This window comes from Microcebus murinus, chromosome 18 (assembly GCF_040939455.1).
Source record: "Microcebus murinus isolate Inina chromosome 18, M.murinus_Inina_mat1.0, whole genome shotgun sequence".
NCBI classification, from domain to species: Eukaryota; Metazoa; Chordata; class Mammalia; order Primates; family Cheirogaleidae; genus Microcebus; species Microcebus murinus.
The window spans coordinates 47,515,542-47,531,669 of record NC_134121.1 but is presented as its reverse complement, the minus strand read 5'-3'; the positions used below and the strand labels follow the sequence as shown (position 1 = coordinate 47,531,669).

The following is a 16,128-nucleotide window of genomic DNA, read 5'->3' as shown; positions in this document are numbered from 1 at the left end:
TGAATGTCACATAGATGGAGCTATCCTTATGCTATTCGGGGTCACTCTCTACTTAGTCCACGCATCCTCATGCTCTTGCTTAACTGCACTGTATGCTACTCGGGCAAGAAAAACTCACTTTCAGTTTTTTAATCATTGGAAGCCTTACCTCCAACTCCTCATAAATGCATACAGTGGATACTAAATACTTGCTGAAGAAAGAAAGAGAGGGAGGGAGGGAAACCTGACAAGGCTCCAGCACTAAGGAGAAATACTGGAGCACGATTGAAGAAAAGGAGCAGTAAGTAAGGCCGACAGGAAGGGGACGAACAAGAGAGAAGAGTCCCGGGAGCCAAGCTTGGAAAAATTCCAAAGGCAGGTTGGGGTGTTGAAAAACAGAAAAATGAGGAATTCAGGGAACCTGGGCTCAACTTCCATTAGCTGTGACCTTGGGTAAGGCCCTTCACCTCTGAGGACCTATGTCCTTATTTTTACAGTTAGAAGGTCTGACAAAACCAGTGATCCGGTTCTGCTCCAGGGAGCTGGAGTCCTCCCCTCCTCAGCCAGAGAAGCTGTGCTCCCTTCAGCTTCACACTTCCACTTCCCCATAAAATTTAGTTTCAGCAAAAGGCTGCAGGGGGCTAAAACAAAGTTTGAGAACCACTGGACTCAATGATGCCCTCTTCCGGCTGCATAAAGATCTCTGATTTTATGATTCAGCTCCCAAAGCAGGAACCCCTCGTCAAAGAAGAAAGGGTGTGCACATGGGCCTCGGTCTCATCTCCCCAGCCAGGCTGAAAACTCTGAGAAAGGCAAATTTGGACTCGTGGTTCTCAGCTTCCCATGACAGGCGGATAGCTTTGGCTGGATTCACTGATCTTCTACAAAGTTCTGTGACGGATACCCTGACAGGGCAGTAGAAAGGCCACGGGAAGTATTTACTCCAGCTTAGGGAGTTCTCAGGGGTGTTGGGACCTCTTTTCTGGGGTGACTGGGCCCTGAGCTCCAATATAAGTATTTCTACTCAGACATGTGTGTCTTTAACTTCACATCGTCCTTCTCCTTCTTCCCAATCCCCGGTTTTCTTGTCGCTTTTCTTTTCCCACTTGCCCCTCCCCCTCCCCGGCCCTCCCAGCCTGAGGTCCAGGATCTCTGAGCTGGAGTCCCGGGTCTGGAGTCGACGAGCACGTGCAGGGCTGAATCAGGTACGGGGCTTTCCTCCCAGAGGAAGAGGCACCGAAGGGCCCACATGGAGAAGCAAGGACCAAAACCACAAGTGATCTAGCTGTTCAGCGGGATGTTATTCAGCCTTACAGAAGGAAGGCACCTCTGACACACAGGATGGGCCTCGAGGACATTATGCTGCGTGACATACTGTCTGATTTCACTTATCTGGAGAGGTCCCATTCCCAGAAACAGAAAGGAGAATGCTGATTGCCAGGGGCAGGGGAGGAGGGAATGGGGGGTTGATGTTTAATGGGTGCGGACTTTCCCTTTGAGAAGACAAAAAAGTTCTGCAGGGCCCGGCGAGGTGGCTCACGCCTGTAATCCAGCACTCTGGGAGGCCCAGGCGGGAGGATTGGTTGAGCTCAGCAGTTCGAAACCAGCCTGAGCAAGAGCGAGACCCCGTCTCTACTAAAAATAGAAAGAAATTAATTGGCCAACTAAAAATACATAGAAAAAAATTAGCCGGGCATGGTGGTGTGTGCTTGTAGTCCCAGCTACTCGGGAGGCTGAGGCAGAAGGATTGCTTTGAGCCCAGGAGATTGAGGTTGCTATGAGCTAGGCTGGCGCCATGGCACTCACTCTAGCCTGGACAACAAAGTGAGACTCTGTCTCAAAAAAGAAAAAAAGTTCCACAGATTGGTTTCACAACTATGTGAATATACTCAACACTACTGAACTGTATGCTTAAAATGATTAGGATTTTATGGTAAATATTGTGTTATGTGTATTTTACCACAGTTTTTTTTTAAAAAAAAAAGCAGCAGCAGCAGCAGCAAGGACCCTCTGAGGAGTCCCCAGCTCAGCCCTGGCACCACTTCCTCCGCCCCCCAGGGAGGTGCGACAGTTGGCAAGTGAGGCCTGGAAGGCAGCGACACTCCTAATCACAGCTCCTCGACCTGCCCACCCTGCAGAGCTCCCGCTCATGGGTCGGACCCCAGTATTTCTAGATCCACCGGTTTTTGCCCTTGTCCCCCTGCTGCCAGATACTACTCATTTATCTGAGTACACATGGAGCCTCAGGCGACATTATCACACACGTACACACACAAACCCCGATTTCATTCATTAGTTTTAAAAGACAACCCAGAGATTGGTCAGAGCCAGGGACCTCGGCCAGCCTTGCTGGATGGTTTATTCACGGGCGGGGGAGCAGCCTGGGAGGACCTGGGGCTGCATCGGTGCAATGGCCCAGGACTTCACCTCAGCGTAGTCACTCTGGGCCTCTCACTAACTCACCCTGGGACAGCTAAGGCCAAGGGCAGGCACCTGAAAGGAAGCACTAGGTCAAAAGGGTGTTTCACTCTCCCACACCCCAGCCCCTTATCACAAACCCCAATCACTATCTGGATGGTACCAGCCCCGGGGGCGGGCGGGAGCCCAGGGGAGAAAGTAAGAAGGGACAGGGTTGAGAGCACAGGCCAGAGATCCTCTCTTCCACTGATCCAGCTCCCTCACCCCTAGGACCCTGCATAGGAGGCCTCAGGCTCCAGGGCACAGTTTTGCCTTGAGAGATGCTGGGAGAGGCAGGAGGATGTAACTGATGACAGTAAGGACAGGGCAAAAGGACAAGGGAAGGCAGGAGGCTGGCAGGAAGAGAGGAGGGCAGGAAGGGAAGAGGGCAAGACATGAGTACCAGGAGTAGAGGAGACGGTGGTCACTGGGCTGCTCTCATCTCCTCATCCTAAGGACTTTCCTCTTAGGGGTCTGGGGCAGAAGACCTCTAGGGCATGTGGTATTGCTCCTGCGCCCCTGTGTGACCCCAGAAGGGACCGGGGTGGGGGACAGGCTGCACTCACCTAGAGGAATCTGCTTCACCCGGACATGATGTGCTTGACGAAGGCTAGGAAAGATGAAAATCAGCCTCTGGACTTGGCCCCTCCCAGCCCCTCGTTTCCCTCTTGGCCCCTTAAACCGCTTCCCCCTTCCTATCTTGCCTGGCTCCCAACCTTCCTACTCCCCTTTCTTCAAACTGTAATGACTTCTCTTATTTGGGAGTTGGTGAGAAGGGCAGAGAGAGAGTTCTGCTCTGCGCCCACTCCCTGCTGATGCTCAGCACAGAGGAAATGAGCTGCATTATTTCTCCAAATCCCCACAACCATGAGAAAGGTGCCAGAACCACTCTCGATACTCAGATGAGAAAACTGAGGCTCAGAAAAGGCAAGTGACTTGATTAAGGCCACACAGCCAGTATATCACAGAGCTATCTCCAAAATCCACGCTTCTTCCATTACACCAGGATGTTCATGCCCAGGATGGAAAAGAACAACATCCACTGGGGAGTCCATCAGAGCCCATCTGATGCATCGCCCCTCCTGCTCCTGGACCCACCCAGCCCACGCTGGGCCCACCTACCCATCCCTGAGTACCCTGGGAAGCAAGGCATGACCTAATACCTTCGTAGTTGATGCAGCCATTGGCATCCTCCTGCCCAACCAACAGTTGCTCCACTTCAGCCTCCGTCAACTTCTCTCCTGCGGTGAGGTGGGAGGAAGTGGGCTCTTAATTACAGATGGCAAAGGGGGGACTTCCTGGATCTGGGAAGTGGTTCATACCAAGCTCCCCCAAAGGCTTTGGAAGGTGGGGCCAAGGGTCTCAAGGCCCTGCCTAGTCCCTGAAGCCTCTTCCTCTGCCTTACAGCTGCCAGGGCTCCAGTGTCTGAGGCAAAGACAAAGACAGAAGCCCTGGCTCCCACCTCCCAGGCCTCAGTAGTAACCCCTGCTCTGCCAACCTGCTCTCCCAAGCCCAGTTGAGGAAGGCTGTTCCTGCAGAGCCCAGGGGGTCAGGGCCCGGGCGGGGATGTGATGCTCAGAATGCAGGGGCCCAGGGACCTCGTATACCCCCCACATACGCCACCTTGGCAACTCCCACCCCTCCATTCCTCCCGCTTAGACTTTGTTTCTGCCCAGCTGGCATACCCAGGGTGGCAAGGACATGCCGCAGCTCAGCACCCATGACCGTGCCATTGCTCTCCTTGTCGAAGACACGCAGCCCCTCCACAAAGTCCTCGTAGGTGCCCTGCTCCTTGTTGCGGGAGATGTGCTGCAGGATGGGCAAGAACGTCTCGAAGTCCAGCATCTTGGCGTTCATCTCTTCAGCGGGCAGGGGAAGGAAAGAGAAAGCAAAGTGAGCAGATGCTCGGGGGAGCGGAGGGTCAAGAGGGGCCCTCACCCCAGCTCGGGCAGCACCCAGGGCTTGGGCCACCGCCACTTCTGGGTGGGGCTCCCAGTCAGTGCTCCTGAGGGCACAGAGCTGCCCACCGGTGCAAGGGAGGAGACTTGGAGCTTGGGAGACTTGGGCCCAGGGGCATCTTTTCTCAGTAAAGGAGTAGGATGTAAGGAGGAAGGAACCGTGACTCCACCCAGACCTCTGAGTACCATGTGGCCAGGCAGGCAGGGGAGCTGAGAGTGGCAGCAGCAGGATGTGAGGGGCCCAAAGGGCCACACGGCCCAGGCGTCACACTCACAGTTTAGACTGTTCGCATGTGACACACATACAGTCACAGAAGTAAGCCAAAAGGATGGAGAAAAGAAAGTGCTGCCTACCCCTTCCTGGGTCCCATCACTACATCACACTGCCCGGAGCTGCTCTGAATCAACGATGTTTACAAATCTGCAATTCTCCTGTGAATAGCACACTTCTCCCACATTGTAATTTAATAGGTGTAAACCATTTTCAAATATCACAGACTTTGGCATTCCTTTCTTTTATAACCACTTGGGCCCCAAATGGAAGTGGCTTTTAACCTCTAAGAAGCCCCACTGATGTGGGCAAGTTTTACCCTGTGGCCCTTTCCTGCCTGAATCCTTCACCCTCGACTGGTATCTTCAGCAAGAAAAGGGGAGAGGGCCAGAACCCAGGGAGGAAGAGGCTCCTGCCCAGGTTTGCCTCCCCACCCCTAGTGCCTACACCTCTGAGGAGAAGGATGTGCGAGTTTTAGGGCTGCTGTTAACTTTCCTGGCACACGTGACAGATGGCATTCACAAATGGGACTCACTCCCTTGCACCACTTTCTAACAGCTCACTCACCAAAACCTATCGGAATGCAAATGACTGAAAGGGGCATCATTACAGAGCTAATCTTGAATCTGCTCTAACTTATGTTAATGAATAATTTGCAAACTTCAGTGCTCTAATCATTAGCAGAAACAAGTTATTTGTGATACAACTCACACTGGTCAGATGCCTGGACTGACAGCTACAGGGTTGGGGAGTAGGGGCTATTGGCCATGTCTGTGTCCCCGGCACCCTGAAGCAACAGAACATCACTCCTGCCCCCAGGAGCTGCCAACCTCATGAGGGAAAAAAGAACCAGCCCAGGCTACATTCTTCAAGAGTCAACTACGTGTGGGGGCTTCTAGATAGATTCCTGCAAGGGGGCTGGGGTAACCCGGTAGGGGAGCTTGGCCCTGAAGGGCTAAAGGGGGACAAGAGAGGCCGTGGCTGGCAGGAGACAGATCTGGACGCGGAGCCCAGGGGCTGCGGGGCAGACACCGGGAGAGGTCAGCCACTCGGCCCGCGCTGACCTTCGGGCTTGGGCTTGCCCAGGACGCGCAGCACCTCGGCGTTGGTGGGGTTCTGGCCCAGGGCCCGCAGCACGTCCCCGCACTGCCCGTAGGTGATCTTCATCTCTCCAGCCGGGGTCCGGTCAAACAACGAAAAGGCCTCTTTGAACTCTGCAAAGAGAAGATCCAGCTACAGCCCCCTGGCCCCAAGTGAAGGCTGTGGCTGGAGGGGGATCAGCCTCGCCCCAGGCTGAAGAGCAGAGCAATGTGGTTGTTAAAATATTCAAATGTATCCCTTCGGTCATCATCCCAGACCCTCCCTGGAAACTGTCCCCATTCCATCGTCTGACAACTAAAGAGGGAGCCTGGTGCCTCCACGACCCCTTCCAGCACTGGGCCTTCCAGTGCCGGGCCTGAGATCTCGGCTATCGGTCAGCTGTTACATAATGTGGATGTCTCCCCGACTCACCCCTCCCACCCACTCACCCTTCCCTGGTGTAGGGAAGGCTCCTGACTGGGCAACATGGCAGAGAAGTGTCTTGGCTCTGCTTCACAGCACAGGATAAGCCAGGCTGGGTCTCACTTTCCTTGCGCACACAAAGGGCATAACGGCTGCACCCCACCCACCCCTTCCTGTCACTGTGAGAGTCAGAGGAGGTGGCAGTATGTGGAGGCACTTTGCAAAGTGATAAGACCTGTTGGAAAGTTGGCTGTTATCAGTACTGCCTGTCCCAGGCTGAAAGGGGGCTCCCAGGCCAGACAAGGGGACATTGTGGCAACAGTCAGACCACCCCAGCTCTGCCACTGACCCGTACATGGCTTTGGGTAAACTAATAGCCTCTGTTTCTTGGCTCATTTTCTTAGCTCTTGTGGGGATACAATGTCCACCTGAGTGGGTTGTGGGTGGGATCACAAAGCACACCAAGCAGTGTCCAGCACGTGGAAAGGGAATCGACAAAGGGTGGTTATTACTGTTTCCTAGTCTGGATCCAGCTGAGAACCACAGGGACTGGACTCCCTGAAGGTGGCAGGGCAGGTATCCCAGGGGCAAGGCTGAATTACGAAGGCACTCCTGGGCCTTTTTCTAAGAACCTTAATTGTTCACTGATTTGGATTCAACCAATTCATTAGTGGAGATAATTTGGTCTGGCAGTACCGTTGAGGTTACTTTATACTATCCACAAGGAAGTGTTTCACTAAGCAGATTAACAGATTAAGCCAAAAAAGAATTTGTGAACTGCTTAGGAGAAAAAACCTGGTTTTAATACTGACTCTCTAAGTACTTATTTCCTTAGAGGCTGCATGTGGATTATTTGCAAATCATCCCACATATCAAAGAAGATTCCCCCAAACCCTTACTTGCAACTCTTTATTGGGCTTTCTATGAATTTAAAAGATATAAAACCACATGTCTTTCACATTACTAAATAATTGAGTTCAAATTCCATTTCCATTGCTTACTTGACCTTGGGCAAATAAATATTCAACCTCTTCTATAAATGGCACCTACCTCATTGGGTCCTTACATTAAATTATATTCAAATTAATACAATAATTTATGTTAATACCATAATGTAAAAAAATCTTAACACCATTTCCAGCACATAATAAATGTTCACACAATGCCATTAGTATTATCTTATTGAGTTTAATCCCAATTTTATCACTGAACTGTGTGATCTTGACCAAGTCTTTTAACCTCACTGAACCTTGGTTTCCTTCTCTTATAAAAAGAAAATACCATCTATCTCACAGCCTTGTTATAAGGATTTAATGTTTTTAATCTTTAAAGTAATCAGCTTGCCCTCAGTGCTGAATAAATATATATTTGTTAGTTGACTCTGAATTCAGACTTTTTGATCTTCTCCTGGTTTGTTCAGAAGAGTGAAGCCAGGTTTAACAAAACAGGGAGTCTCCTCATAAAAAAAGATATAATGGGGGGAAAACAAAATATAATGATACTTAATAAGAGGGTGAAATATAAGGAGAAAAGTAATAAGAACAATGATTTGAATGCTTACCATGGACCAGGCTCTGAGCTGATAATTTTGCATGGATTACCTCATTAATCTTTACCAAAAACCCCTTATGCTAGAAGTATTATCATCCTCACTTATAATCCAATGTAGATGTGGCTTCTGATCAACTATTAAACCAAGGAAATGGTAGGAAGGAAGAGGAAGAGATCTGCATGCTATATCCGCTAATGCTCCAAACTGTTACTGACTTTCTGGGAATCCTGGTATACACATAAAAACCAAACAAGGAAATTTACCATTACTACCAGGAAAAAACAAAGCCAGTGTGACCTTAAAGTGATGTTCGTGGACCCAGAAGAGGTCCTTCCTCAGTAGCCTGCAGTAGTGTAGTCAGCTGCTTACTAGAGCAATGAGTTCAATGGTGGTGACCTCTTTCTAGAGGGATATGGAAATCTGGAGAGGGACCAGAGAGGGAAGTCCAGGGTTAAAAGCTAGTTCCTAAGAGAAAAAAAGCATACAAGAAATTGGGGCCATGTCACCTAGAGAATATAAATCTAAGAAGGGACTTGAAAACTATCTCCAAATAGATGGAGGGTATCTAATGGATACTGAATAGAGTCACAGAATTTCTAAATTGAAAAGAACCAAATACCCTCACCTTGCAAATACGAAAAGTAAGATATGAAAAATTGACTCACCCAAAGTCTCATGGCCAATAGTGGCAGAATTAGGGCAAATACAAAAGCCTCCTGATTCCAAATAATATTCTTTCCACCATAACATGAAAAAACCATCATCAGCTTCACCAAAGAGCAAATGAAGAGACAGTTGGGGTAAAATTAAGGAGAAACAATTCTGATCCAACCCAAAGAACCATGTCTTCAAGGTCAGAGGGATAAAAGATCAGAATGGGTCAGGAGGCTTTCGTAGTAGCCCTAATTCTGCCACTGAAAATGTTTAGGAAAGAAGAGGCAGCCAGCTGTTTCAGTTGGCTTTGACCATGATTCCATTAGGGAAATTAAAAATGTTGTTCATGGGTTGATTTTCCAGTCCTCACTGGTCCCGTTGTGTTTGTGTATTCACATAAGTATATATTTAACTAGAATGCATCAAAATTAAGAATTTCACATCACCCCCAAAACTGCTGACTGAAAATATCTACAGGGCATTACAAAAACAGAGAAACAATTCATGAGTTTCATAAATGCATGTGCCAGCTCTCACGGTCTATTTGTGGGTAAACTGGTGTCACTTGTTTGGAGGGCAATTTGGCAATAACCATTACAATTTAAAATGTGCACATATCCTTTGACCCACTGCTAGGAAGGTTGCCTGAGGAAAACATGCCACTATCCTCCAACTGGAAATAACTTGAAGGCCTATCAGTGTAGTCCTGATGAAATAAAAAAGGTGCAACCATGTGTGAGACTCTCTATATAATTATTTAAAAGAATGAAGTAGAACTATTTGTGTTAATTATGAAAAGATATCCAAATATTGTATATTATTAGATAATATATTATATATTATTAAATCCAAATATATATTTAATAAAAGGCACAGGCCAATATGTATCACATGGCTCAAACTTTATATACATACATACACACTTGACTGTCACTATATTTTTCTCAAAGGATACATAAACACCTATTAATAGCAGTTGTCTTTGGGAAAGGAATCAACATGAAAAAAATTGTTTTATTTTTTATTATTTAATTTTTAGTAGTATATGTTTGATTTTGTTGTTGTTGTTGTTTTATCATGTATTAGTTAAAGTTTTAAAATACAGTATGTGCTTAAAATGACAGGATTGGATCAAGTGATCTTTCAAGGTCCCGTCTAACTCCTGTGATTTTATATGTTGGAGGTATTTGCTGGGGGAAGCAGAGGGCTAAGCTGCAATGACAGGGAGCCCTGCTTTACAGCTGGGGACACATAGCTGTCACATGGTGAAACATTTCATTCTCGAAACACCAGACTCCTACAAAAGAGGGGCTAAAGAGTGACAATCAGACTGGAGGTTGGGAGATCTCGAGGCTTGTCTTGAAGCTGCATTTAATAACACTTTCTATGAGACCGAGAAAACATAAATCGTCTCTACAAAGATAGAGAAGAGTTGTTGATGGAGATCACAGGTGGACTGGGGCACCCCCGAGTCGCCATGGGCTCTGCCACCATTAGTGGGTGAGCATCTTGGCAGACTTCATGATGAGGGGAGGGGAAGCTGGTAACCTAAGGAACGTTTTCCAATAATAGGAACAGAAATGAAGGCTTCCAAATATCTTGGATATATTTGGGGAGTGAAGGAAAATGGCACTAACATATTTGCTGAGCATCTGTTGCATTCCAAGCAGTCTGGCAGAGTACTTGAGAACACAGGGCTGGAATCAGATTCCTGAGTTTGAATCCTAGCTCCACCACTGAGCTAGTCTCACACACCATTTGCTGTGTGAGACTCGACAAGCCACCCAATCTCTCTGTGCCTCAGTTTTATCACCTGTCAAATGGAAGTGGTAATATCGCTGCTTCATAGGATTGTTATGAGACTTGAACAAGTTAATACACGTAAAGTGCTTAGGATTGCGCCTAACACATGCTAGGTGCTCAGTACAGGTTTACTATGATGGTGATGATGATGACTACAATTACCATGAGGACAACTACTCCTTCTCTCCTCCTCTTCTTCCCCAGGAAAGCACAAAGACGGGCAAGTGGGGTTGTTCATACTCACCTTCGATCTGGTCAGCACTGAAGTCAATCTGTGGGGAGGGAAACAGAGGAGTGAGGGTTGGGATTACTGAAGGCTTCCCCTGGGAAGCAGAAGTGGCTTCCCCCACAGTCTGGTCACCTCCAGCAGGCCACTGATGAGGAGGGAAGACTACTGGCTATGTGTAAACACCACTCTTCTGATGAATAAGCCACAACACCCAGGCTATGAAATACAATTGGCCCTTTGTATCCACAGGCTCCTCATCTCTAAGTTCAACCAACTGCAGATCAAAAATATTAGGAAGGAAAAAAAAACAATAAAAAATAACAATACAACAATAAAAAATAAGACAAATAAAAAACAACACAGCACAACTATTTACATAGCATTTACACTGTATTCGGTATTATAAGTCATTTAGAAATGATTTAAAGTAGACCGGGCATGGTGTCTCACACCTGTAATCCTAGTACTTTGGGAGGCCAAGGCAGGCAAATTGCTGAGCCCAAGAGTTCAAGACCGGCCTGGGCAATAGTGAGACTGCTTCTCTACAAAAAATTTAAAAATTAGCCAAGGATGGTGGCACACACCTGTAGTCCCAGCCACTTAGGAGGCTGAGGCAGGAGGATCACTTGAGCCCAGGAGTTCAAGGCTGCAGCGAACTATGATGACGCACTGCACTCCAGCCTGGGGGACAGAGTGAGACCCCGTCTCAAAAATAAATAAATAAAGTATACTGGAGGATGTGTGTAGTTACATGTAAATACTATGCCACTTTATTTCAGGGACTTGAGCATGCCTGGATTTTGGTACCCATGGGGGCCCTGGAACCAATCCCCCTTGGATACCGAGGGATGACTGTAACGTAGCCTCCAAAGCTCTCTCGACACCATTTGTTAAGTTATGGCTCCAGGTAAGAGGGAAGGAGAGAAAGAAATACTCTGGATAACTCTAGAACCTACACTGACTCCTTATAGTAATTCCTTTGGGTCAAAGGTAAATTCCTATCCTAGCCAGCCATAAACTGTCTTCACTTTCACCCCTCACTTTCAGTCTCTCCCGAGTCCACATTCCTCTGACAAGCTACACTTCCTCCCACTTTGAGCGCCCCGACTCCCTTCACTAGGACTCCTTTTTCGACTTGATGCTGACTTGAAATCCACCTCCTTCAGTGAAGGCCTCCCCCAACCCATTCTACCCCAACCTCTCCTGCAGCACATGTCCAATATTAAATAAAATGTATTGGACGGAGCTCCTGCACGAGCCCCAACAGGTCAAACAAAAATGGAGTCACCTGTGCTAAAGGCCACATCACCAATATGAAACTCAGCTGTTTCTGACTTTCTAAGAAATCAGGAAAGTGAGAGATAATAGCCAAATCCTCAAACAGACCAGTTTTAGCCAGAAGCATGGTGAGGAAGTCCCCTCCGCTTTAACCTTTACAAGAAAAGTAACTTTGAAACCACCAATCTGCATTTCATTTTCTGTTTCTGCTCTCCTCAGCCCTTTTTTGTCTATAACATCAACCTAGTCTGCTCAGCTCATTAGAATACCCATTCTGTTTTACAAAATGAGGTGTTGCCAGATTCTAGAATCACAGATAAAAGCCGATTGAGATCTTTAAACCAAATTTGCTCTAATTTTGTCTTTCGATTCCCTCTTAGGCACTCTGGGACAGCAAGAGTAGCTTTGCACGGCCCCTCTACCCCTTGTGAGTGTTTTCTACCCATGCCTCTACCTGCAGCCTTCTTCCTTGAAGCCAAGAGTCCCCTAGGGCAGGGATTTTTGTTATTGTTCACAGAACTACATAGTAGACACTCAAAAAATGTTTATTGAATGAAGTAACAAATTTTGGATTCCCCCCGATAATGTGTAATAACTCAATGCTGAGTACAGAAGGAGATGGTGGGAAGCTCTAAAAATGAATGACAATGACCAAGCATGAGTCATCATTTTAATTTAAGATCTTGTATATTACCTCATGGTCTTTATCCACCCCAGCCCATCCTGTCCCATCCCCTAGACATCATCTTCATGTGCCACTGTTTCCAGGCCTAATTCTGCTGCTGTTTGAGCTGTGCCCAGCCCATCTCCTTATCTCCCAGAACTGACCTCTATTTTTTTTTTTTTTTTCCAAGACAGTGTCTTGCTCTGTCATCCAGGCTAGAATGCAATGGTATCATCATAGCTCACTGCAACCTCAAACTCCTGGGCTCAGGAAATCTCCTGCCTCAACCTCTTGAGTAGTGGGGACCACAGATGCGAGGCGCTGGGCTCAGCTAATTTTTTATCTTTTGTAGGGATGGGGTCTTGCTATGTTGCCCAGGTTGGTCTCAAACTCCTCGTCTCAAGTGATCCTCCTGCCTCGGCCTCCCAAAGTGCTAGGATTACAGATGTGAGCCACCATGCCTGGCCTGAACAGACTCCATTAACAAGGACCTCTGGAAGTGGCTGCATGAGCTAGTGGGGGCTGGGGAGTGGGGGATGGTTAAATGGGGCTGGGAAAGAAACTAGCTGTGCCCAGGAATGGACTTTGCCAAAAGCAGGGGCTGGTCAGGAAGTTAAGGGATGTGGTAAAGGATGTTCTGCACTGACTCTCTAAGGAAAAGGTACAGTTTGCCTTACTTTGCAATGCTTTAAGCCCCAGGAGAAAACATATAACAGAAAGTAGTACAAAAACATAAAATATTGAATCTTAAATTCAGATGATTTAAAAAAAACTGAGTATATGGTCATAACCACATATATTGGGCTTAAGTTTACTTTTGCTATATCTTTGAGCAAAGACTCTCTTACACAAAAGAACTAGGTAAGTGCAATAATAGGAAAAATGGATCTCATAAAAGGAACCTACTTTATTTTGTTCCTACTTTAAAGCAACTTCAACAACCCCTGGGATTGGCAGATGCAGACATGGAAAAGAGGGCTGAGAAACTAGGAGAGGTGTGTGGATGGAGGGAAGTGACAGGCCAAGGGAAGGACACCTGTCTCATGCCACTAGACAGCTGTTACCCAGACGCCAGGAACCTGGCTGGCAACACTCCTATAGGTATGGCGCTTTATCAGAACAAATCAGAAATAAAGGTGAGGAGGGACCCTGAGGAGCAAGAGGGTCAGCTTTTCTCGCTCGGCCCAGGGAGGAAGTGATGCATGCTCCTTTTAGGGACTTACACTCGCCTCAGTTTCCCAGAGTGAGCCCGGAGCAAGCCCAGGAACGGAGTGATAGCCACCATCTCTTGGCCAAGCAGTTCTGCCTGACTGCTGCCCTTTGTGGGGATTACCTGGTTCAACCCCAGGGTCCTTGGCACAAGAGCTGGAGGGTGTCCCTACTGTGGGTGCTGGGAGGAATCCTGAAGGGGCCAGGGAGGTCATACAATCAGAGCCCTGGGTTTGAATTTCCCTGCCTACTTGCCCCAGAACCTGGTCCTGTGTGCTTATTTTGACCTGACTCTCCCTGCCCTGAGGCTGAGATTCCCAGGGGCTCAGTGCTCCCAACCTGTTATTAATAGCCCTTCATACCAGTAGCCACTTGACCTCCTCCATTCCGGTGCCAGGGCTTAAAACTGCTCCTCTCCAGAGGCTCCTGAGCCCCTCCCTCCTCAGCCCACCCTCTCTTGGTCCCATTCCCTCGGCAGCTGGGCCAGATAGCTGGGAGGTCTAAGATGACTGAGTCAGCAGGCAGGGCCTGCCCCAGCTCCAGGGAGAGGAATGTTCCCGTGTGAGGGGAGCAGGATGGGGCAGAGGAACCAGGCCCAGCTCCCTAACCAGCTCAGAGAGAGGGTCTCAGCCTGGGACGGGCCAGTCCTCTGCATAACGCAGACAGGAGCCCAGGCTGTAGCCCCAGGAGGGGCTCATCCGGGTAGGGAAAGAGGAAGAGGGTCACCCAGCCTCCTCTCACCTTAACTGCAGCCTCCCTTCCCACCCTCCCTCACCCAGCATTCAGGTGCGTGTGAGTGAAGTCTTTCCCAGGCCCCAGTGCACAGGGAGTACGACTGTTTGCATCACTTACTCCAAGTTACAGTGGCAGCTGTCATTATGTATCTGTTCTCCACAAAGCTGTCACACTACCTGTGTGGAAAAGGTTGGTCTCCTTTACTTTGGTGCGACAGTCCTCACAGTGCCTTAAAAAAGGTAGATGGCTGGGTGATTGTGCCTCCCACCATTGCCAGCTCTGCTGGGCAGCTCTTGGGTGGCAGAGCAGAGCTTCCTGGAACAGAGCAGCAACTTGTTCTCAAGGGAAAAGGCCTATGACCAGAGAGTCCCCCCCCGATGCCCACTCCATTGCCCCGTGGGACTGTGACACCCCAGTCCGCATCCCAGTCCAGCCTACATGAAGTAGATCTCTAAGCTCCTCGGCAAACAGGATCCTGAGTGTCATCCCCACCCCCATCCTGGCCACTGAGCCTCACTCACCTTTATACTCTTGGGGTCAAAGGCAGGTTCCTTGGAGGCCTCGGGGGCTGGGGCCGGGGCAGGCGCAGGGGCTGGCACTGGGGCTGGCTTGGCTGGCTCCTTCTTAGGCTCAGGCTTCTTGGGAGGCATGTTGTCTTGTTGGGATCTTCGGTGGAGGAATGATCTAAGAAGAAACCAAGAGACGCGGTGCCTGGGAGATGAGATAGGAGACAGACGGCCTCCCTCCCCTTTTATCCTGAGCAGGAGCCCCCACAGAGGGGCTGGGTGAGAGCAAGAGCAACTGCTGCTGACTATAAAAGGAAGAAACACCAGCAGGGTACAGCTGACAACTGTGTATTGTCACCAGGTTTGGGGCTACCAGCCCCCTCCCCCTCGCCCCACACCTCACTCTTCACAGCCTCCACCTCTAGGACAGGCTGACCCCTTCCTGCCAATGGGCGGAAACCTAGAGGGGCCAGGAAAACAGACCCTCTCAAAAATGCCAGAGCAGCCAGAGAGATGAGCTGACTTGAGCAGTTGATAACCCTCACACAAAGCCCAGGGGAGGGTGAGGCTTTTTTTAGCCCCTCCTGAACAGAGGCAGCCCACTGCACATTCCTTTGAAGCCAAGATCCCTTAAGCTGAGAGCCACTCTGGGCCCTCAACTCTGCCCAGAGGCTCAACTCTCCGGCATGGAGCCCTGAAGCAACAGCTGGTCCAGCCAACCCACGCGTCCCACACCCTCCCGATGCAAAGACTGAAACCCTCAGTGCTCCAGGGCAGGCATCCCAGGAACTCCACAGATCTCAAATCCCAGACGGATCCACCCCACACACACAAACACACATACCTCAATCATCCATTCAACAGGCATTGAACACTGATCTGGCACCTAGGGGCTTGGGTGAGAGGCAGAGGTGTCGCAAAAAGTTAAGGACATCGGAGGCCAGAAAACTTGGGGTCTTATTATTACTCTACGTCTAACTCATTCTGTGTCCCCTGGACTGTGTGTGTGTGTGTGTGTGTGTGTGTAGTGCTTACTATGGATTTAATACCAGGCATGTTAAGCACTGTTCATACAAAATCTCTTTAAATCTTTACCAAAATTCTATAAGGTAAATACTATTATTACGCTGTTTTACACACAGGGAAATTGATTCTAAAACTGTTTGAACTACTTGGCCAAGGTCACTCAAATAACTACCAATGAGCTGAGATTAGACCCTAGGTGTGTCTGATTCTAAGGTTTATGCTTGAATAATGCCTACGGTAATTCATTTGTGGGGGAAGCATTCATGTTTGTGCTCATAATAGAGGTCAGGATGGATCCCCACTA

At 48.6% G+C, this 16,128-nt stretch overlaps 1 protein-coding gene across 1 annotated transcript; it reads right to left on the bottom strand.

The window, feature by feature from the left end:
* Positions 1 to 2,311: 2,311 nt before the first annotated feature.
* MYL4 (myosin light chain 4) lies at positions 2,312 to 15,017 on the bottom strand. Its single transcript, XM_012751041.3, has 7 exons — positions 14,814 to 15,017; positions 10,422 to 10,449; positions 5,730 to 5,879; positions 4,122 to 4,295; positions 3,600 to 3,677; positions 3,003 to 3,046; positions 2,312 to 2,472 (listed from the first exon to the last, which is right to left on the bottom strand). The coding sequence occupies exons 1-6, from the start codon at positions 14,940 to 14,942 to the stop codon at positions 3,018 to 3,020; spliced, it is 588 nt and encodes a 195-aa protein (XP_012606495.2). The 5' UTR covers positions 14,943 to 15,017; the 3' UTR covers positions 2,312 to 2,472; positions 3,003 to 3,017.
* Between the last annotated feature and the right edge of the window lie 1,111 nt (positions 15,018 to 16,128).

Bases quoted from the DNA above. Each gene is read 5' to 3' on its own strand.
- MYL4 (XM_012751041.3), bottom strand. From the start codon at position 14,942: ATGCCTCCCAAGAAGCCTGAGCCTAAGAAGGAGCCAGCCAAGCCAGCC. The intron at 3,678-4,121 runs GTATGCCAGCTG...ACCTCACCGCAG, and splicing joins GCATGTCCTTGCCACCCTGG to GAGAGAAGTTGACGGAGGCT. The intron at 3,047-3,599 runs GTATTAGGTCAT...CATCTTTCCTAG, and splicing joins TGGCTGCATCAACTACGAAG to CCTTCGTCAAGCACATCATG.